The following is a 23829-nucleotide window of genomic DNA, read 5'->3' as shown; positions in this document are numbered from 1 at the left end:
AGATAGAATACTTGCAACTGAACTCCAGATAGGAGAATAGGAATAGGAATAGGAGTAGGCCATTCAGCCCCTCGAGCCTGCTCCACCATTCAAATAGTTATGTGTATCTCAACTCCATCTACCCGCCTTGGTTCAGCAACCCTTAATGCCCATACTTATAAAAATCTATCAATCTCAGTTTAGAAATTTCCAATTGACCTAGCCTCAACAGTTTTTTTTCGGTGGGGGGGTAAGAGTTCCATATTTCCACTACCCTCTGTGTGAAGGAGTGCTTCCTGACATCACCTCTGAATGGCTTAGCTCTAATTTTATGGTTACGCCCCCCGTTCTAGACTACCCCACCAGAGAAAATAGTTTCTCTCTATCTACCCTATCAACAACATTAATCATCTTAAAACATCTCAATCAGATCACCCCATAATCTTCTATACTCAGGGGAATACGAACTTCAGGCAAAAAGATAACTCGCCAAATAGGGATGCACATCTGGATAACTATAATAGGCAATTCAAAGGCCTATTGAACATGTACCACATTCTCAGTCATAAGGGCAGAACTCCCGACAATGTTCCAGGGATGATCATCGGATCTTATGTAGACCCAGCCCTTGTAACACTGAATTCTACAAACACCAGATGCGTGAGGTATTTAGCATGAAATCTGAATGCCAGTAGAAAAAAATTGAAATCAGGATTGTCTACAAGAAGAATTTGTCAGCATCTTTCCTGCTAGGCTATGATTACATTATTCAGTATGGAGTCACAACTGACCCAGATGACTGAGTGAAATTCAACAACAGATTCTGGGTGTCCCACAAAATAGATCCACCGAACCTCAGTTGTAGCACATCAGAATCCCTTGGCTGTGTTTGCTCCTCAACTTGCCACATTAGGTAGCCAGACAATTATTCAAAGGCTGCTCCAACTGCCTTATCCTCTCATAAAAAGTCACTGGTAGACCAATATGTCGATAAGGTACTAGCAGACAATATTAATGAGCCAGCCTTGGGCCCATGCTTAATGTAGTCATAATCCCAAAACCATCCGGGGAGGCTAGATTCTGCATCAACTACAGAAGAGTGAATGAGAGATATGTTAAAGATAAATACCCAACATTTTGAGCTGATTATTCTTTAGACTTTGCCAAAAGCCAAATTATATTAGCACAATGCACTTGGCTTCTGGATACTGGCAAGTGCCTTTGTAGCACGACAGCAGATTCAAGATGGCATGTTACTGTAGACAAGGGTTGCTCAAAGTACTACCAATTTAGTCTGTGCAATATCCAGGCTATGTTCCAGCACCATAGAAATAATGAGCTGGCTGATGTAGTTTAGAGTCACCTACTGTACCTGGATGATGTGGTGTCACACATGGGACAAGACCAGCTGAAGGATTCCCTACTTAATAATCCGTTGTTCAGCTGAGTGAGACTGTCCTCGCTTAGTTCCACTCTTACCTATCCAATCATAGCCAGAGAATGTCCTGCAGTGGCTTCTCTTCCCGTCCATTATCTCTGTAGCCCCCCGAGAATCTATTCTTGGTTCCCCCCTCCCATTTCTCATCTACATGCTGCAACTCGGCAACATCATCCTAAGAAATAACTTCAGGTTCCCAATGTACGTTGACGACACCCAGCTCTCTCAACCCCCTCTATATTGGCAGTGTGCTTGCCCGACATCCAGTTCTGGATAAACTGCAATTTCCTCCAACTAAACATTGGGAAGACCAAAGCCAGTCTTTGGCTCCCATCACAAACTCAGTTCCCTCACCACCAATTCCATCCTGCTCTCCAGCCACACTCTCAGGCTGAACCAGACTGTTCGCAACCTCTGCATTCTATTTGACCCACAGCTGAGCTTCTGACCCCATATCCTGTTCCATCACAGAGACCGCCTACTTCCACCTCCGTAACATCGCCCATCTCCACCCCTGCCTTAGCCCATTGGCTGCTGAAACCCTCATCCATTCTTTTATTACCTCCAGACTCGACTATCCCAATGCTCTCCTGGTTGGCCCCTGCTCTTCCTCCCTCCCTAAACTGGAGTTCATCCAGAACTCTGCCTGTATCCGAACTTGCACCAAGTCCCATTCACCCTCGTGTTCAACTCCCTCCATGACCTCATCTCTCCCTATCAGTTTCCTTTTAAAAGGTATCAATGGACCTCGAATCAACCACCTTCTCTGGGTATCTGTTCCACATGCCCATTATCCTTTGGGTCGGGGGAAGAGGGGTAATTTTTTTGTCTAACCTCCAACTTTACTTGAGACTATTCAATTTTGTGCTGGTGTCTTCTAGTCCTTTGCTTATTGCTCAAGTTAAATGGTTTGCTTTACTTCAACCTTTAACGGCCTCGGTCATTTCTTTCCTCCAGTGAAAATAAGTTTAGTCACTTGAACCTTTTATCATAAACTAGTTTCCAAGATCTGGAACCATATCTCAGCAGGTGTCAGCTGTAGTCGGCAGTAGCCCTCGCGCCTTGGAGTCAGAAGGTTGTGGTTTCAAGTCCCACTCCAGAGACTTGAGCACATAATCTAAGCTGACATTCCAGTGCAATACTGAGGGAGTGCTGCACTGTCGGAAGTGGAGTCTTTTGGATAAGGTCTTAAACCAAGGCCCCGTCCCCCCTCGCAGGTGGATGCAACAGATCCATGGGTAGCAACTTGCAAGATTCAAAATAGCAATTGCCCAAATACAGCTGCCAAAGGAACATCCAAACAGTCCTACAGCATCCTTGTATTTTGAACTGAATGGAACAGATCTATGAGCTAAGCCAAACATTTGTAAGTGGCATTTATTCCAATTGTTGATTAGGTCGCTTGGGGTTCTTCCGATGGATGCCAACTTTGGTCCTGAAGAATTGTGCCTTGGCTATTCTGTGAAGGGATGATGGGCATTTTGGCTTTTCTAATCTTTCTTCAAATGATTGGAAAGTTCCAATGCAGGTTAAATTTGTGCAAAAGACATGCGCCCAACCACTTCTCCTTCATGGATCAGAATTCTGACAAGGAATCTAGGAGTATCCTTTGGCCCATGTGCAAGATCCAGGATCAATTAAGTAGATTTGTGGTAAAAAGGGAAACTGCTGTAGGAAAAGGCAGCTCCAGCCTATGTCTGTCACAACACCATGCAGTGTTCCAGGGTACTGTGAATGATTGACCAGCCAGGTCACTGAGGACTGGGATTTTTCAAACTCTGCAACAAATAACCATGCAAGCCAGTGTACTAACATAGGGTGGTCCGAGCTGGGTAAGCAGCAGGAAACTTACTGTTTCTCTGTGCTGGTAAGCTGCAAATCAGTACTAATTAAATTCCAGCAAAACTACTGTGCATACTTGGTAAACTCTAAGCTTTAGCTCTTCTCAACCTGCAATTAAGCTCTCTAGCCTTGGTAACCAGGGTGTGTCCTGATGGGGACAAAGAGTATGCACTCCATACTGGGCAAACAGGAGGAACTTGACCTGTGTTGATTTCGTAGTAGTTTGGTTTGGAGATTCTTAAGCATGGAGATGGACATCCACATGTCAGATATGCAGCTGACAAAAAATAAAATAATTGAAGCTTTGACACTAATTCCAGATTTCCACGGTAGCATGGCGGGACCATCCTCATTCGTCCCGATTTACATACCTCATAACTATGGTATTACGTGGTCCTTTACTGATTTGTTTCAGACATGTTCTTTGAATACTAGGGCTAATGAAACGACACAAATACCATTACATGGCAGAACTGGACGACCCTCCTTCAAGGGCAAGGGATATGAGCACAAATTGTAGCGGCAATCGCATAGCACGCTTGCCTCTATTTGAAATATTGATCACCTCCTAGTTGAGCTAACCTCTGGATAATTGCAAATGTACTGGTGTCAATTATATAAATTGGGTTAGCTACAAGTGGTCTCCTGAAGAGCCCTGTGTGACTCAATATGAATATGGCTGCTGCAATCAATCAGTCGCGTAGCACTAAGCTCAAGTTCTGTTTCTCACGCAGGTGGGAACACATTGACTGAATGGTGTTTAGTGCTTTAGTGCCACTAAGACTAGTCCGTAAACACTCTGGAATCAAGCAAGATAAAAACTGACTAGCACACCACATGTACAAACTGGACACAAAAACTTACACTGGCCATGAACACTTCTGCAACTTAAAATAAAATTGAGATTTCCTTGAAAATTCAAGATGCATTGGATAGATATCCAAGCAGAGTCTTATTAATATTAATTGTATACAAGGAGCAATGTTAGGCCTCCTATCTATAACCATTACGGTATTACAAAAAATTTACATCTAGGTTTCTAGAAAAGTGTGGTATTATCTATAAATGTGCAACAACACTTTGAAGCCGGAAGAACATATGTTTAATTCGTTTACAGAACGCCAAACTCAATGGAAGATTGTGCAAGTGATTTGGAGGTCTGTGATCAGCTAAAAGAATGAAGAATATAAGTATTGTAAATAATTTCTCTGTTTTAGTTAAGCTGGAGAAACATTGTAGGTTGTATGTATAACTCCAACATATTTAGAAAATATAAAAACATACAAAATATATACACATATAAAATTTGTTCTTTACCTAAGGCAGTCAGTCATTCTTGTAGCAATTGCCTTCCGCCGTATCATACTGAAGACCCATACCCTACTTATTCCACAGATTGCAGGCTCTGGATTGGTCGAACAACACCACGCTCGCTGGCGTTCAAGCATAATTGCATCATTTGATGATTGCTGAGTGGCTTTATCTGCTATAACCCTGAAACCCTGTACAATTAAACAGCAAAAGGATTTCATTTCCATTGCATTAAGCAGAACTAATTCCTACCTGAAGAGGATCAATAACTACATTGCAGGTTTAAGTTACTATGCAAGGTGCTAATTAGACAGTTGGAAAAAGAAGGGAAATAAAAAACATGCATGAGACAAACACAATATCACAATTATATTAACATGGCTTATTCTGTTAGTGCTTCCCACGTGGCTATGCACAACAAGGAACATCACTATTTGTAATACATATTTGTTTTTGCACACAGATAGTACATTCAAGAAACGAACTGAATAATACAAGTTTCTATAAGGTTTTTGAACAAAGCAAGTTAAAAAAAAATACAAACCCGCTGTATGTGTTCTGCAATTAAACAGCCAACTACTTTTCGGTCATTAGAGATGAAAAGAAGCGTTTTTGTCCTGGAAGGACACTTCAGTTCTGCCTGCTGAAACCCAAGGTCATTATCAACCACCTCTCGAATCTCTTCAACCTGTGGTAAATATACTGGTCTTAATACATAAATCGCTTACTGAATTTAGCCTTTAAATGATTCCCATGTACACAGAGTACGGTAGCATAGTGGTTATGTTAGTGGACTAGTAATCCAGAGGCATGGAGTAATATTCCAGAATCATGAGTTCAAATCCTGCCACGGCAGCTGGGGAATTTAAAATTCAATTAATTAAATAAAATCTGGAATAAAAAAAACACTAGTATCAGTAATGGTGGCCATGAAACTACCGGATTGTCGTAAAAACCCATCTGGTTCACTAACATCCTTTAGGGAAGGAAGCCTGCCATCCTTACCCGGTCTGGCCTATATGTGACTCCAGACCCACAGCAATGTGGTTGATTCTTAAGAACGCCCTCTGAAATGGCCTAGCAAGCCACTCAGTTGTTCGAGGCAACGGCTCACCACCACCTTCTCAAGGGCAATTAGGGATGGGTAATAAATGCTGGCCTTGCCAGCGATGCCCACATCCCATGAATGCATGAAAACAAAACTTATAAGCAACCCTAAGCAAGCATCGCTCACACAGAATTTCTTTTGATACTCAAATGTTTACCTACATCTTAAAAGCCACATGGTTTTCAGGATCCGTACAAATAAAGGTAAAACATGAAAGCTAGAAACCAGAAATAAAAACAGAAAATGCTGGGAATATACAGCAACTCAATCAGCATTAACTAAGAAAGACAGGTTGGTCTCAAATAGGATCCTTCATCAAAACATTCAGTTTCAAATGCGGATTCACCTGCTGTGTATCTCAGGCATGTTGATTTTACTCTAGTCAAGGGCCATACGTTCAAAGATATGATTAAATCATCTGAGAGGTCACAAATTAAGAAAAATATACCCGAGACAGCATTTAAATAAGCCTACTACTTTCAATAACTGGAATTCAGGATCTAAATTATTAGAGTCAAGAATGCTCACCGCACATTATTCAAAGTTACTGACTCCAATTTTGGAGTTTACAGGACACTATATTTTAACAAAAGTTTAACATACAATGTTAAGATGGAATAAATAATGTTTAACAAGTCACTTGTAATTAAATTAAAATCATTTAATGGATAATGGCATTTTATGGGATTCCTGAAGACTTGCTGAACTTATAAGAAACAGTACTGCAGAAAGTTTACCTTGTAAAGTTTGCCCAAGTATATAATTGAAGCAGAACGTAGTTAAGTGCAATAAAGAAAAAAAGAGCTACCTTTTTCAGGGCATATTTTGGATCATCGGGAAGAACCATTATTATTTTGCCATCAGGATATTCACTTAAAATTCTCTCCTTCTTCCAGCCCTGGTTGAAAAATTAGAGTTTAAAAGGGTACATTTAAAAATGACCTCTTAGCACACATGTTGAAAGAGCATTTGAACAAAACTTGAAATATCTAGTAGTACAGTCAGCTGATGTGCCAGTCCTATACAACAGTGACAGGACACGCACAAAGACGGAGGTCCTAGCTGGCACTGATTTATTCATTCAAATTGGAGCATTAGGGTCAATATCTTGGACTGGAAAAGATGCCAAACCACAAGGGCAGTCTTATTATATGCTTCAATGAAGGGTCTTCCACCCAGGAGAAAATGATTGTCTCCAATTTATAGCATTTTTGGGGCTTAGTAAAACAGGAATTCCTCTTCTCATAGTAGAAATTACAATTTAAAAAGGGCAAGTCCTTCAGATTCAAAGCAGTCCCTGTCTTCAGTATTGTGTCTTTTAAATACAAAAAGATTCAAGAGCAGACCAAAGGCACAATGCGCTATAAGGCACTGTAAAGTGTCTAGATTTGGGTACATGGCTGAAGTCTGCTCCATTCCTCAATTCCCATTCTTGCCTGCTGGAAGGATGTTGCTTTTTTGGAAGGGGGAAGGGAAGAGGAGAAAAAGAAATTCAGACAAATATTCAGCAGGCTGCTCTGGCATGCATCGTAGCAGCTAGCTCAAGAGCAGCATTGATGCTGGTTTGAGGTCACGAGTCACCCTCTCCGCTCGAATGGATACGAGTCCATGAATAATGAGTGCGAGAAAGTAACTCAGTGGTGGGGAGGGGGAGCAAAAGAGAAACAGTACTAAAGGGGAAAAAAAAAAATCACATCTGCTCTTTTTTTAAAAATATATCACACTAATCAGCTACAAATCTTCACACTCCATCTATCCTGTTACAGCAGCAGTGATTATCACTTCACATCTAGACATGTTTCTGAATGGCAATTTAAAAGGTAACTGCAATCCATTGCATTACTAGAGATTAAGTTTATACTGTTAAGACAATCAGACACTATTAGGTACACAAAGATCTTCACACCACAATATCTTTTAATGCACCATTGTCTTACCACATATTTTACAGCACTAATAAAACGTTTGTGAAACTGAAGGTGCTGAGCTTCATCTTCTGGAATAGATGCTGCATACAGCATTCCGCATGTAGTACACGAAATGGCTCCAATCCTTTTCTGTCCAGCGTCCTGTGAAGATATACATAAACCTCTAGAATTTTATGCAGTTATGCTTACTTTCCTGTTCATTTCAAATTGCTTTTCCTTGTATCCTTGCATCTACATTCCCATTTAATTTCTATGCACTAATTCACTGAAAGGAGCATGTTACAAAATGCTACTTCTGTTCCTATACAGGTCTCACTTTGGATTGACACCTGTCCATTTCTTACAAGATTAATATCCCAACTAATCTTGCTCCAAAATAATCTTATTTTTTCCAATCAGTGGAGAAAGAAAGACTAGATTCAAGTAATTCAGTGCAAAGTAGTCCCTATTTGCATAAAGTTATGGAAAATATCTGATCTTTTGCAGGAAACAATTTACTCTTACTCAGTTACTTTGCTTCCATGCAGATCATCCCTCTACATCTGGAGCCAGTCCAATGACATAGGTTACTAATAAGTCCTGGAGTGGTTCTATTCATTTCATGGCAGTTAGTGTTTTAAGCCAGACTGGTTACTGATTTGGAAACAACCAAAAACACAACTTAAGCACCAACTGAGTACTCAATTATGTCCACTTCCAACTGCAGTCCAATTCGAAGTGCCAAATTACAGATAAGTGATTGGAGCCACTTTAAATGGACCGTCCCTGTAACCTACATCAAAATGGTCCGAGATGCAGGTGGAGACCTGCAATAAGACAGAAAGTGGCTGAAAGATACATTTTACATTAAAGTTGTTGCTAGAGTATCATGTAAACAGTTAACATTAGCATGTTTAAAAACAGATCAGCTCAAAAATAGGGTTTCTTGTAATTGATTTGTATTTAAAAGACACTTACAATGGTCGGTTGTTGAACCCCATCTCCGTCTGCATTGCTCATTGGCTTGGTTTCTTTCTGTGCAGAAAGTTCAGGGGGAACAGCAGTGTTCTTCGCTATGGTTAGCTGATTAGTCAAAGGTACACTTTGAAAGAATAAAAGTTAACATCATTTGTTAAAAAAAACAAATTGCTCAAACTGTACAATCTACATTTATATAGCATCTTTACTGTGGGTGGGAGTGCATGTGTTAGGCATGAACAGCAGTAGTATGGTTAGGGAAGGTGACTAAAACCACTAGGAATGCAGTATTAATATTTAAGTGTGCCTCCATTCCATTCCCCAGCTGTTGGCAAGGTATCTGGTCATGAACAGAATAAGCAGAAATGCCCTATTACAGCCACAATCTTACTACATTTAATAATCATTTCAGTCAAGCTATGGGCGTTCAGATAGCTCTGCCTCCTCTCACTAGAGCATGACGGCAAGGAACAGCTATGAATCCCCTGGAAACAGACTCTAGTAGTTAGGAGGCCCAGAAGAATGAGGTCTGACAGAGACAAGGATGAACAGCTTCAGTAATAAATCAGACACACTGAGGGGTAAGGGATGGAGATCATATGGACAGGAGTAGGCCATTCAGTCCCTTGAGCCTGTTCTGCCATTCAATGAGATCATGAGCAATCTGTATCCTAACTCCATCCACCCGCCTTGGCTCCATATCCCTTAATACCCTTGGCTAGCAAAAATCTATCGATCTCAGATTTAAAATTAATTGAGCGAGTATCTACTGCTTTTTTGTGGGAGAGTGTTCCACACTTCTACCACCCTTTTCAAGAAGTGTTTCCTAACTTCTCTCCTGAATGGCCTGGCTCTGCTTATAAGGTTATGTCTCCTTGTCCTAGACTCCCCCACCAGCAGAAAAAGTTTCTCTCTATTTACCCTATCAATTCCTTCCAAAATCCTAAAAACCTCAATCAAATCACCCCTTAACCTTCTGTATTCCAAGGAATTCAAGCCTAGCTAATGTAATCTCTCCTCATAATCTAACCCTTGCAGCCCTGGTAACAGAAGAGGTCCCCTGTTTTTGTACAACTTTTTGCTTGGCACATCTGATTTCCAAACAAATGTATTAGTGTTCTTCCAGATAAATTAATTGGTACTGTATATCCTAGACTGTATGTACCAATGAGAGGGAGACAACAGTGACAATTTTTACTATATAGATTTTATCATTTCACAATTCTAAAATTTCACATGAAATGAAGTAGTGTAACTATGCAATAACTGACAGGACAAGAGTTAAATGTTGCCGAATCCCAAGCCAAATCAGTTGCTTACAGCGGGTACTAATTATCCCATACTACTAAATTTTATGATTTTTGTTTGGGAATCGGGATCTTGTCTGTTGTAAGCATTTGTTAACTATATTCACTTCACTGTATTCCCTTCGGAGGGAAATTTCACACGGAGATCACTTCAAAATATGTGCATTTGTATAGCATCTTATCTCATTAAAACATCTCAAAGCATTTCACAAAATGGATCACTCTGAAATGCAGGTAATGTTATGTAAAAAAACAAGGCAGCCATTCGAGGCTAGCAACATCCCACAAACAGCAATGAGATGAATAATCAGTTAATGCTGTGTAGTGGTATTCATTCAGGGACACTCAACATTCACCTGAGACTGGCACAGTCTCGACTTCTCACCCAAGAGACGGGATCTCTGGCAAGCAGCACTCCCTTCATAAAGATGTGCAGTACAAAAGGTCAGTAGATTGAGAACTGACATTTACATCCCATCAGTTTCCTCTACCGTTAACATTTATGCTATAATTCTTCACATGGATATACTTTGACACTGGCAACCTGTTTAAAAATTTACAAGTAGGCCTCCAGTATCATTGCTCAGTGAGCCAGAGGCTTTACAAAAACAGGGGTTTTATGCCAAATAGTATTACCAGGAACACTCATCAGCATTGGAGCAACCTGGGATCTGAAGGGTGTCTGGGGTGTGGCAATACTGGGATGAAGTGTCAGCCTGGATTATGCTCTCTGGTCTCTGGAGTGCGGCTTGAACCCACGACCTTCTGACTCAAGAGGCGAGAGTGCTACCACTGAACCAAAGCTGATACCTCAAAATGCTAAGAAGTATATTAACACAATTGAATATTTTTTTTTTATTTGTTCATGGGACGTGGGCGTCGCTGACAAGGCCAGCATTTATTGCCCATCCCTAATTGCCCTTGAGAAGTTGGTGGTGAGCCGCCTTCTTGAACCGCTGCAGTCCATCTGGTGAAGGTTCTCCCACAGTGCTGTTAGGTAGGGAGTTCCAGGATTTTGACCCAGCGACGATGAAGGAACGGAGGTATATTTCCAAGTCGGGATGGTGTGTGACTTGGAGGGGAACGTGCAAGTGGTGCTGTTCCCATGTGCCTGTTTCCCTTGTCCTTCTGGGTTGTAGAAGTCGCGGGTCTGGGAGGTGCTGTCGAAGAAGCCTTGGCGAGTTGCTGCAGTGCATCCTGTGGCTGGTACAGGCTGCAGCCACGGTGCGCTGGTGGTGAAGGAAGTGAATGTTCAGGGTGGTGGATGGGGTGCCAATCAAGCGGGTTGCTTTGTCCTGGATGGTGTCGAGCTTCTTGATTGTTGTTGGAGCTGCACTCATCCAGGCAAGTGGAGAGTATTCCATCACACTCCTGATTTGTGCCTTGTAGATGGTGGAAAAGCTTTTGGGAGTAAGGAGGTGCCTCACTTACCACAGAATGCCCAGCCTCTGACCTGCTCTTAAATACTGTGGCTACAAGTGGCTGGTCCAGTTAAGTTTCTGGTCAATGGTGACCCCCAGGATGTTGATGGTGGGGGATTTAGCGATGATAATGCCATTGAATGTCAAGGGGAGGTGGTTAGACTCTTTCGTGTTGGAGATGGTCATTGCCTGGCACTTGTCTGGTGCGAATGTTACTTGCCACTTATTATCCCAAGCCTGGATGTTGCCCAGGTCTTGCTGCATGCGGGCACGGACTGCTTCATTATCTGAGGGGTTGCGAATGGAACTGAACACTGTGCAATCATCAGCAAACATCCCCATTTCTGACCTTATGATGGAGGGGAGGTTATCGATGAAGCAGCTGAAGATGGTTGGGCCTAGGACACTGCCCTGAGGAACTCCTGCAGCAATGTCCTGGGGCTGAGATGATTGGCCTCCAACAACCACTACTATCTTCCTTTGTGCTAGGTATGACTCCAGCCACTGGAGAGTTTTCCCCCCCTGATTCCCATTGACTTCAATTTTACTAGGGCTCCTTGGTGCCACACTCTGTCAAATGCTGCCTTGATGCCAAGGCAGCATTTGACACCTCACTTCTGGAATTCAGCTCTTTTGTCCACGTTTGGACCAAGGCTGTAATGAGGTCTGGAGCCGAGTGGTCCTGGCTGATCCCAAACTGAGCATCAGTGAGCAGGTTATTGGTGAGTAAGTGCCACTTGATAGCACTGTCAACACCTTCCATCACTTTGCTGATGATTGAGAGTAGACTGATGGGGCGGTAATCGGCTGGATTGGGTTTGGCCTGCTTTTTGTGGACAGGACATACCTGGGCAATTTTCCACATTGTTGGGCAGATGCCAGTGTTGTAGCTATACTGGAACAGTTTGGTTAGAGGCGCGGCTGGTTCTGGAGTACAAGTCTTCAGCACTACAGCCGGGATGTCGTCGGGGCCCATTGCCTTTACTGCACTCAGCCGTTTCTTGATATCACGTGGAGTGAATCAAATTGGCTGAAGACTGGCTTCTGTGATGGTGGGGATATCGGGAAGAGGCCGAGGTGCATCATCCACTCGGCACTTCTGGCTAAAGATGGTTGCATACGCTTCAGCCTTGTCTTTTGCACTTACTTGCTGGACTCTGCCATCATTGAGGATGGGGATATTTACAGAGCCTCCTCCTCCAGTTAGTTGTTTAACTGTCCACCACCGTTCACGACTGGATGTGGCAGGACTGCAGAGCTTTGATCTGATCTGTTGGTTGTGGAATCGCTTAGCTGTCTATAGCATGTTGCTTCCGCTGTTTAGCATGCATGTAGTCCTGTGTTGTAGCTTCACCAGGTTGGCACCTCATTTTTAGGTACACCTGGTGCTACTCCTGGCATGCTCTTCTACACTCTTCATTGAACCAGAGTTGATCCCTTGCCTTGTTGGTAATGGTAGAGTGAGGAATATGCTGGTCCACTTTTGAGCTACTAAATCTGTTCTGAATCTATCCCATTTAGCACGGTGGTAGTGCCAAACACAATGGACGGTGTCCTCAGTGCAAAGACGGAACTTCGCATCCACGAGGACTGTGCGGTGGTCACTCATACCAGTACTATCATGGACAGATGCATCTGCGACAGGTAGATTGGTGAGGACGAGGTCTAGTAGGTTTTTCCCTCGTGTTGGTTCGCTCACCACCTGCCGCAGGCCCAGTCTGTCAGTTATGTCCTTGAGGACTCTGCCAGCTTAGTCAGTAGTGGTGCTACCGAGCCACCCTTGGTGATGGAAATTGAAATCCCCCACCCAGAGTACATTCTGTGCCCTTGGTGCCCTCAGGGCTTCCTCCAAGTGGTGCTCAACATGGAGCAGAACTGATTCATCAGCTGAGGGAGGGCGGTAGGTGGTAATCAGCAGGAGGTTTCCTTGCCCATGTTTGACCTGATGCCATGAGATTTCATGGGGTCCAGAGTCAATGATGAGGACCCCCAGGGCCACTCCCTCCTGACTGTATATCACTGTACAGCCACCTCTGGTGTGTTTGTCCTGCCAGTGGGACAGGACATACCCAGGGATGGTGATAGAAGAGTCTGGGACATTGGCTGAGAGTATGATTCTGTGAGTATGACTATGTCAGGCTGTTGCTTGACTAGTCTGTGGGACAGCTCTCCCAATTTTGGCATAAGTCCCCAGATGTTAGCGAGGAGGACTTTTCAGGGTCGACTGGGCTTGATTTGCCATTGTCGTGTCCGGTGCCTAGTGGTCCGTCCGGTTTTATTCTTATTATGACTTTTCGTAGCGAGATTATACAACTGAGTGGCTTGATAGGCCATTTCAGGGGGCGGTTATGAATCAACCACATTGCTGTGGGTCTGGAGTCACATAGGCCAGACCGGGTAAGGACGGCAGGTTTCCTTCCCTAAAGGACATTAGCAAGCCTCAATTGAATAGTTAGCAGCATGCCCTGTGTGTACAATTATTTAATCCTGCAGTACAAGTTTCAATGCTGAATGGTTAATGCAATACAACAGTCTAATATGCAGTTATCCACATTATTCACTAGTCCAAACTGTTCAGGTAAATGGTGCCCTCATGACTATTCTAAAACTATGACAAGTACAACTACCTTTCATTATTGGTCTTTGAAGAATCTGGATTACTGAAGAGAGTCCGCACGGTTTCCTTCAGCAACGACCCTACAATATTATTCAACAAGACAAAAGAAATACTTGAATTGCTCTAAACAGACATTTTAATGAAATGAAAATTAGCCTTGAAGGCAAAATATAATTAAACAATGGGCAAATTGTTTTGGGCATAAAGTTCAAAAGGCACACTTTCTCAAAATGATCCCTAACTTTCAGTTTTTAAATGGTCTGCTCAAATTAAGAATTATGTCAGGGAAATAGAAAATACAGCGGCTTTGATTAAACTATCAGACTTGAAACATCCACGCAGCCTACATAGGATGTGTTTTGGAGGTAGTTGGTGGGTGCGCAAAGAGGGAAGAGAGAAAAATGTTTTAGCATGAACAGGAAAAATCCTATTGGCAGAATATGGTGGCAGTTAGTTAGGATCAGAGTTTGAATCCAGCCCAGACTGACGGGGGAAAAAATTCTTTGCTGCCTGGAATGGTCCTATGTGAAATGAGTTTAGCAAGTTCCAATCCAGTTTCTGAGGAGTTAGGTCCATAATACAAACAGACTAACTTGACATTAACTGACAAACTCATTCAGATATGGCTGATGTAGCAAATGGAAAGGTGATGCTGGTGCAGTAGGGAGGTCCTTTTCTGAGTTGGAGCTTATTAGGCTTTACTCTGCATCTCATTATGCTTTACTCAATTTAGGGTTGAGTAGATACTGGGTGTCTGAATGAGAAAGCTTTTTTAATTTTCTTATGCCAAAAATCCTTACTTTCACACAAAAATTCAACAATTTTTTTTTAAAACCAAGAACGTAGACTCATACACTACATGTTCCACAATGAGCACAATTTGTTCTATGGTACCTTCTGAATCATTTTCCACTTGCTCCTTAACTGGTTTCAGCGGTGATGCTGTGATGCAGCTTTTTTTCGGACTACATTCAGGACTTGACTCCAAATGTAACCTAAAACTCTAAAGAAAACACAATCTTTCAGGTGGACTGATGGCAAATTATGCAAAATAAAAACAATTATGCAAATCTAAATTTGTCATTTTGGCAATGCTTAACTGCAGTACATCTTTTTGGAAATGTAGGATATACAACATAAAATCAAATATTTATAAAATGACATTTAGGGTAGAAGTCTGATGATGCTGATCAAGGAAACATTTAGTTACTAGCTGCTCTCCAGTGGCAATGGACATGGGTGGTCCAGAGTCCAGAGCACACTTATGATGTTTCGCTGCTATGTTGAAGATGTGTTTAAACTATCCTGTTCCTTTAAGGCTGTTGCTCAACTACTCCCTGTGAAGTGATCTAAATAGGCATATTCTAAGGTGAATTAGAAGCTAGTTGTTGTTAGACGAGTATCTCCAAATGAAAGATTGCCTTGTAAATGCTGGCTCCTTCCCTTAGGGAGGGGCCAGCTCACCAGGTAAGAGGAAACCAACAGGGAATAACTAGCAGTCTATAAGATTGTCGATTTAAAAAAAATCAATATATATGATACTGAACCAGATGCAAGTGTGACACAAATTTTGAATGTTGGCACTTTTAAATGCAGCATTTTGAGATGTGACAGACTCATGCAGTGGCCTAGGATCCTTGAACTGTAGTTAATCCAGCCTGGGCTAGATTTGAAAGTCCCTTCACTCTACTAGCTGCAGTAATTTACGGCAGTCTCAATCCAGTTTTTTGTGGATGTGGACTCAACATAGAGCTGCTCTTACTAATTTTCCAACCTAGGAACATAGGACATAGGAACAGGAGTAGGCCATCCAGCCCCTCGTGCCTGCTCCGCCATTTGATAAGATCATGGCTGATCTGTGATCTAGCACCATATACCTGCCTTTGGCCCATATCCCTTAATACCTGTGGTTGCCAAAAAGCTATCTATCTCACATTTAAATTTAGCAATTGAGCTAGTATCAATTGCCGTTTGCGGAAGAGTGTTCCAAACTTCTACCACCCTTTGTGTGTAGAAATGTTTTCTAATCTCGCTCCTGAAAGGTCTGGCTCTAATTTTTAGACTGTGCCCCCTACTCCTAGAATCCCCAACCAGCGGAAAGTTTCTCTCTATCCACCCTATCCGTTCCCCTTAATATCTTATAAACTTCGATCAGATCACCCCTTAACCTTCGAAACTCCAGAGAATACAACCCCAATTGGTGTAATCTCTCCTCGTAACTTAAGCCTTGAAGTCCGGGTATCATTCTAGTAAACCTACGCTGCACTCCCTCCAAGGCCAATATGTCCTTCCGAAGGTGCGGTGCCCAGAACTGCTCACAGTACTCCAGGTGCGGTCTAACCAGGGTTTTGTATAGCTGCAGCATAACTTCTGCCCCCTTGTACTCTAGTCCTCTAGATATAAAAGGCCAGCATTCCATTAGCCTTATTGATTATTTTCTGCACCTGTTCATGACACTTCAATGATCTATGTACCTGAACCCCTAAGTCCCTTTGGACATCCACTGTTTTTAACTTTTTACCATTTAGAAAGTACCCTGTTCTATCCTTTTTTGATCCAAAGTGGATGACCTCACATTTGTCTACATTGAATTCCAGTTGCCACAATTTTGCCCATTCACCTAACCGATCAATATCGCTTTGTAATTTTATGTTTTCATCTACACTGCTTACAATGCCACCAATCTTTGTGTCATCGGCAAACTGAGATATGAGACTTTCTATGCCTTCATCTAAGTCGTTTATAAATATTGTGAATAATTGAGGCCCCAAGACAGATCCCTGCGGGACTCCACTAGTCACATCCTGCCAATGTGAATACTTACCCATTATCCCTACTCTCTGTCACCTTTCGCTGAGCCAATTTCCTAACCAAGTCTGTACTTTTCCCTCGATTCCACGGGCTTCTAACTTAGCTAACAGTCTCTTATGTGGGACCTTATCAAATGCCTTCTGGAAGTCCATATAAATAACATCCATTGACATTCCCCTGTCCACTACATTAGTCACCTCTTCAAAAAATTCAATCAGGTTTATCAGGCACGACCTACCTTTCACAAATCCATGCTGGCTCTCCCTGATTAACTGAAAATTCTCGAGGTGTTCAGTCACCCTATCCTTAACCTCACTCACATAGGCTACAAATAAGTTATCAAGGAATGCCACTGAAGCAAATAATCTAAAGTTCAATTCACAATTAGTCAAGTTTCTTGAGAGCATATGGTGAGAAAGTCAGGTGCAGTTGATCCATGAAAAAGGAAAAAGGAAAACTTCACAGCGTTGGATTTTTTTTATCCCTAAAAGTTCTTATGTTGCAAAGATCACATATGTGGGAAACAAATCTCAAATGATGCAGTAGGGGGCAGTAGTGGACACACTTCTGAGGCTGCAGTGCAAACTGTTGCACTGTTTTGAATCTTCAGTGATTGATGCCAACTGTAGGAGAATCATCTAAAATTTCTGAAGAATTTGTTACAGCAGCTTGAAACAAAACCAATAGTGAATGTCATTCAGCAAACAAATTGATAGTAAGCAAGTCAACAATGGTTCGAGCAAGACAAAAAGTTTTTTTAAAAAAAGTACTGGTATCAGTACAAAAAAAAGGTACTAAAGTAGAAATGTTGGGAATCTTCAAAAACCTAATTCTGCAAATAGCACTGATGCAGCTTGAACAAGTTTGGGATATTCCACCAGGTCACAAGCTGCCTGCAATAATAAAAAACATTTTGGAAGTTGTCAACAGTAATGCAGGAGAAACAGATGCACTAAATATTCTTGTTGATGTTGCAATTAGCTCAGCCATCTCAACATTACAAGATCTAATCAGGCATCTGGCAAACTAATTCTGTTGGAAGTGACTGCAGAAAGCCTAGAGGAGTATAGAAAGTGCGGGGATGAAATTAAAAAGGAAATTAGGAAAGCAAAGAGAGGGCATGAAAAAAATACTGGCAAGTAAAATCAAAATATGTTTTATAAATACATAAAGAGCAAGAGAATAACTAAGGAAAGAGTAGGGCCTATTAGAAACCAAAAAGGTAACCTACGTGTGGAGGCGGAAGATGTGGGTACGGTTCTTAATGAATACTTTGTGTCTGTCTTCACAAGGTGGGGAGACGCAGAGATTATAGTTAAGGATAAGGAGTGTGAAATATTGGATGAGATAAACAGCGAGTGAGGAAATATTAAGGGGTTTAGCATCTTTGAAAGTAGATAAATCGCCAGGCCCGGATGAAATGTATCCAAGCTGTTAAGAGAATCAAGGGAGGAAATAGTGGAGGCTCTGACCATCATTTTCAAATCCTCCCGGGCTACAGGCATGGTGCTGGAGGATTGGAGGTCTGCTTTCATTGTACCGCTGTTTAAAAAGGGATAGACCGGGTAATTATAGGCCAGTCAGTTTAACGTCGGTGGTGCACAAATTACTGGAATCAATTGAGGGACAGCATAGTCATTTAGAAAGGCACGGGTTAATCAAGGACAGTCAGCATGGATTTCTTACGGGAAGGTCATGTCTAACTAGCTTGATTGAATTTTTTGAGCAGGTAACAAGGAGGGTCGATGGGGGTAACGTGTTTGATGTAGTCTACATGGATCTAAGCAAGGCTTTTGACAAGATTTCACATGGCAGATGGTCAAAAAAGTAAAAACCCATGGGATTCAAGGGAACGTGGCTAGTTGGATCCAAAATTGGCTCAGTGGCAGAAAGTAAAGGGTAATGGTTGATGGGTGTTTTTGCGACTGGAAGGCTGTTTCCAGTGGGGTCCCTTGCTTTTTGAGGTATATATTGATGATTTGGACTTGAATGTGGGGGCCTTGATCAAGAAGTTTTCAGATGATTCAAAAATTGGCTGTGTGCTTGATAGTGAGGAGGAAAGCTTTAGACTGCAGGAAGGTATCAATGGACTGGTCAGAAGGGGCAGAAAAGTGGCAAATGGAATGCAATCCAGAGAAGTGAGAGGTAATGCATTTGGGGAGGGCAAACAAGGCAAGAGAATACACAATAAATGGGAGGATACTGAGAGGTGTAGAGAAACAGAGGGACCTTGGAGTGCATGTCCACAGATCCCTGAAGGTAGCAGGACAGGTATATAAGGTGATTAAGAAGGCATATGGAATACTTTCCTTTATTAGCCGAGGCATAGAATATAAGAGCAAGGAGGTTATGCTAGAACTGTATAAAACACTAGTTAGGCCACAGCTTGGAGTATTGTGTACAGTTCTGGTCACCACATTACACAAAATATGTCATTGCACTAGGAGTGGGTACAGAGGAGATTTACAAGGATGTTGCCAGGACTGGAGAATTTTAGCTATGAGAAAAGATTGGATAGGCTGGGGTTGTTTTCTTTGGACCAAAGGAGGCCGAGGGGAGATTTAATTGAGGTATATAAAATTATGACGGGACTAGATAGAGAGGACCTATTTCCCTTAGTAGAGGGGTCAATGACCAGGGGGCATAGATTTGAAGTAATTGGTAGGAGGATTAGAGGAGAGCCGAGGAAATTTTTTTTCACCCAGAGGGTGGTAGGCGTCTGGAACTCACTGCCTAAAAGGGTGGTGGAGGCAAATACCCTCAACTCATTTAAAAAGTACACGGATGTGCCATAACCTTCAGGGCTACAGACCAAGTGCTGGAAAGTGAGATTAAGCTGGGTAGCTCTTTTTCGGCCGGCACGGACACGAAAACCGAATGGCCTCCTTCTGTGCTGTAACTTTCTATGATTCTATTCTACGTCAGATCCTTAAATTTCTCTCATGTTTGATGATCTGTTTGTTAAATGTATCCATTAGACAGAGTACTAACCAGTCACGTACAGGGATTGAATTTGTTTTCATGTTGCACCCTTGAGCGCAAAGCAACCTGGAAAATTTCCCAGACACAGGCACAATGGGCCAAATGGCTTCCCTCTGTGCTGTGTGATTCTATGACTTCAAACATTCAGCGAGGCACAAAGCTACCAGGAAAATTCCAGTGAGGCGAGAATCAAAGTCTTCAAGGGCATGGGTGAGGCAGAGCAGCAATAGCAGGAGCTGTACAAGTGGCCAAGGCAGATTCTTCAACTTATAGTAGGTTGTGTACCTGATTGCGTTCTTTGCAAAAAAGGCTGATCCTCAGACTGACCCATTTTCATGTAGCTGAACTGCAGTGCTGTTAACTGAGATGGGGTGTAACTCTAGGCCTCACTAGACATATCAGCAACAAGAAAGAAATTTAGACACCATATACACACACTGAATGTGGAAAGAGTTTTGCAGTGCCATAGATCTTCCAGAGACACCAGCGAATCAACAGTGGGGTTATTAATATCTGCTTAAATGCCTTGCGTGTTCTTTAATGTTATTATCATTTAAAGTTATCGTGTGTTATAGAAATGTTAGTTTATGATTGTCTGAGTTCGTCTTTGATAATTCTGCAAGAGATCAACTCATTCAGTGCTGTACCCTGCTGTCCTAAAAAGGGGAGTGGTTTATGTAACTGTTAATTTAAGACAGTTCAAACAAACTAAAAACTGTAGTCATCTAATAATCCCCAGATGGTTCTTTGATGAGGGGTGATAGATTCATTTGGTGTCTTTTAATTAATGATCCTCACAAAGTTTATAGATCACACTATTCCTCTTACACAACATTGTTGCATTTCAGGTACTCACTGTTCCATTCCTCAACTCTAACACTCATCTTGATGAGCACAAAAAGTAAATGGTTGAAGTGGCTGGCTCACTTTATATTGATTAGCTTGGGACGATCACAAGCTTAATTATGTGCTTAGAAAAATTATATAATCAGTTGTGTGTGTGCGCAAACCTTCCTATATTTGAGAGAGAGAGAGAGAGAGAGAGAGAGAGAGAGAGAGAGAGAGAGAGAGAGGCGCACTGGTGAGCCACTAATGCCGCTACATCCTTGTTACTGCCAATGCTGACACAGCCACTTCTACTAAACTTCACATCCAGATTATCAAATAAAAACAAACACATTAAGGTTCTAAATTGAGACTTTTGGTAACTAAAATTATGAAAACACTCTCTACCACCATTGGGGTAGAGAACATAAAAATAATTTTTGAAATGTTGGATACTCTGTACAATCAACTAAGTGAAATACAGCCAAAACCCCAGTTTCCGTAATACTGCAAACTTTATATATTTCTGGACAACATTCTTGTAGCAAAATATACCAAATATTTGAAATCTGTTTACACCTCCCCCTTCTATTCTCCTGTGCAATTTCCATCAGTTACATCATTCATTAACCTGAACATTTCCTTGAAATGCAGAATTATATATACATACTTTCAAAGTTTCAGGTAAATTTATTTCTTGTGCGCAGCAAATGAAATATAGCATCCACAGAACTAGAAAATTAATTCCGAAGCTCAAAGATAACAGCACTGATAGCAAGTCCAAGGGAGAGTTATCACTGTGGGAATGCTCTTTTTAAAAAAAAACAGAAGGTAAGACACACAGACAGGATTAATAAGTGTCAATGAAAGTAGTTCAACAGGAATTCACAAGTCCTCACATAAGTTAATGTGCAGCGTTTTAAAAAAAAAGTCAAAAAGATCTTTGAAAATGTAGAAAACGTACTTTTCTTGAACAAAATACACTTGGAAAATACTACTCTTCGCAAGTAGTCTCTTGGGTGCTGTACACATTTGTTGATTTGGAAAAGTACAATATTGCTCTAGTTAAGCAATTACAGTAACACCTGCTGCTAAACTTATTAACTTAATGATTTATTTCTGGCTTCCCATCATAGAACAAATTAACATAAAGTTGCCATAATTTTAAGAATATACTTCAAAGAGAAGTGTAGCATCCAAATTGTCAGCATCCAGTCACAAACCTTAATGTTCTGGAGAATTCTAAGTATAATACTTATATCTCCTTTGCTCATCTTCAATTTTTTAAAAAATTGTTTATGCAGCATGTGGGTGATGCTGGCAAGGTCACATTTTTTGCCCATCCCTAGCTCTAAAAAGATGGCGGTAGGCCTTCTTGAACCGCTGCCGTTCTTATGGATGGTGCACCCACAATGCTGTTTGGGTCAATATTCTGGATATTGCTCCTTGTGACAATGAAGGAACAGCGATATATGTCCAAGTTAGGATGATGTGTGACTTGCAGGAGAACCTTGAGGTGATGGTGTTCCCACAACATCGCTGCACTTCTCCTTCTCAGTGGTAGAGGTTGCAGGAGAAGGAGAAGCCGTCAAAGTAACTGTGGCCAGTTGTTGCACTGCATCCTTTGGCTCATACATACCACAGCCACAGTGCGCTGGTAATAGAGGTGGTTGACACCGAGTCCAGTGGCAGGTGCCCCAGTCAAGGAACCTGATTTATCCTAGATGTGCAGCTTCTTGGGTGTTGTTGCAGCTGCAACCATCCAGGCAAATGGTGGGTATTCCATCAAACTCCTGACTTGAGCCTCAGAGGTGGAGAGGTTTTCAGGGGTCAGGAGGCGAGCCATTCATCAGAGTACCCAGGCTTGACCTGCTCTCTTAGCCAGTGTTAATATCGGTGGTACAGTTCAGCTTTTAATCAATGGTAGCCCCCAAGATGTTGATGATTGTTTGTGGGGGGGGGGGGGGCTCAGAAACAAAGATGCCATTGAAGGTCAAGGGGAGAGGGCTGGGCTTTCTCTTGTTCAAGATGGTCATTACCTAGCACTTGTGTGGTGTGAATGCTACCTGCTACTTGTCAGCCCAAACCTGGATGTTATACAAATCCTGCTGTCGGCTGGGATGAGCTGCTTCGTTATCATAGAAGTTGTGAATGGAGTTAAACACTGGAGTGGGTCAGCAAACAGCTCCTCTCCTCACTTTATGACAAGTGAGAAGATCATTGATGAGGACTGAGTGACTCCTGAAAGCATACCCTGAGATGTGATCATTAGCCTTCAACAACTACAACCATCTTCCTTTGTATCACCCATAACTCCAACCACTGCCTGGATATCAAAGACAGCTATTCTCAGCTCTTACTTTCAAGTCTGGATCAAGGCTGTGATGAGGTCTGGAGCCGAGTGGTTCAGGCAAAACTTGAGTTGAGTGTCACTGAGCAGGTGTTTTGTGATGGCACTATTGATGATTCCTTCCATCACTTTATTGGTGACTGGGAAGACACTGATGGGGTGGTAATTGGCCGGGTAAGATTTAGCCTGTTTTTTGTGAATAAGCCATATTTGGACAACCTTCCACATTGTCAGGTAGGTACCAGTGTCATAGCTGTACTGGAACAGTTTGGCTATGAGAGCAGCTAGCTTTGGTACACAGGGCTTCAGCACTACAGCAGTGATGCCATCGTGGCCTATAGCTTTTGCTGCATCCACTGCACTTAACTGTTTCTTAATGTCACTTGGAGTGAACCAAAGTGGCTACACACTGATAAGCATGATGGTGGGGATCCTGGGAAAAGACATCGTAGATTATACACTCTGCACATTTGGCTGGGAACAGTTGCAATTACTTCAGCTTTGTCTCTTGCGCTCACATGCTGGGTTCCACCATGGTTGAGGATGAAATGTTCATGAGCCTCTTCCTGTTAGTGGCCTTGATTGCCCATTCTCAACTAGCTGTGATAAGGCTACAGAGCTTTGCTCTGATTTGTTATAGGACAGCTTAGCTCTGTCTATAGCCTCCTGCTTTTGCTGTTTGCCATGCAGTTAGCCCTATCCAGTCACTGAGTTTATACATCATCCTAAGATATACCTAGTGCTCCATCTGGCATGCCATTCTACACCTCAATGTATCAGGTTGGTCCTCTAGTTTGATGGTGATCAAGGAGTGAGGAATGCGCCAGGCCAGGAGGTTAGATTGTGATGGTATACAATTCTGCTGCTGCTGATGGCCCATGGCGCCCTATGACTCGAACACAAATAACTTTGCAGCTACTTCCACTTTAAATTAACGAAGGATTATGGAGAAT

The 23829-nt window shown here is 42.1% G+C and overlaps 1 protein-coding gene across 1 annotated transcript in view; it reads right to left on the bottom strand.

Annotated features, from left to right (window-relative positions):
* Window positions 1-23829, bottom strand: part of LOC137314074 (N-acetyltransferase ESCO1-like) — a 54843-nt gene that overhangs the window by 5648 nt on the left and 25366 nt on the right. Inside the window, exons 3-9 of the mRNA XM_067979741.1 lie at window positions 14803-14911; window positions 13919-13988; window positions 8564-8687; window positions 7616-7747; window positions 6487-6576; window positions 5115-5258; window positions 4577-4761 (exon numbers count right to left, since the gene is read on the bottom strand). Coding sequence (XP_067835842.1) covers window positions 4577-4761; window positions 5115-5258; window positions 6487-6576; window positions 7616-7747; window positions 8564-8687; window positions 13919-13988; window positions 14803-14911 — 854 coding nt within the window. The remainder of the gene's footprint in view (window positions 1-4576; window positions 4762-5114; window positions 5259-6486; window positions 6577-7615; window positions 7748-8563; window positions 8688-13918; window positions 13989-14802; window positions 14912-23829) is intronic.

Source organism: Heptranchias perlo, chromosome 3 (genome assembly GCF_035084215.1).
Source record: "Heptranchias perlo isolate sHepPer1 chromosome 3, sHepPer1.hap1, whole genome shotgun sequence".
NCBI classification, from domain to species: domain Eukaryota; kingdom Metazoa; phylum Chordata; class Chondrichthyes; order Hexanchiformes; family Hexanchidae; genus Heptranchias; species Heptranchias perlo.
Note: the sequence above shows the minus strand (reverse complement) of the source record. Positions and strands in the feature narration are given on the sequence as shown.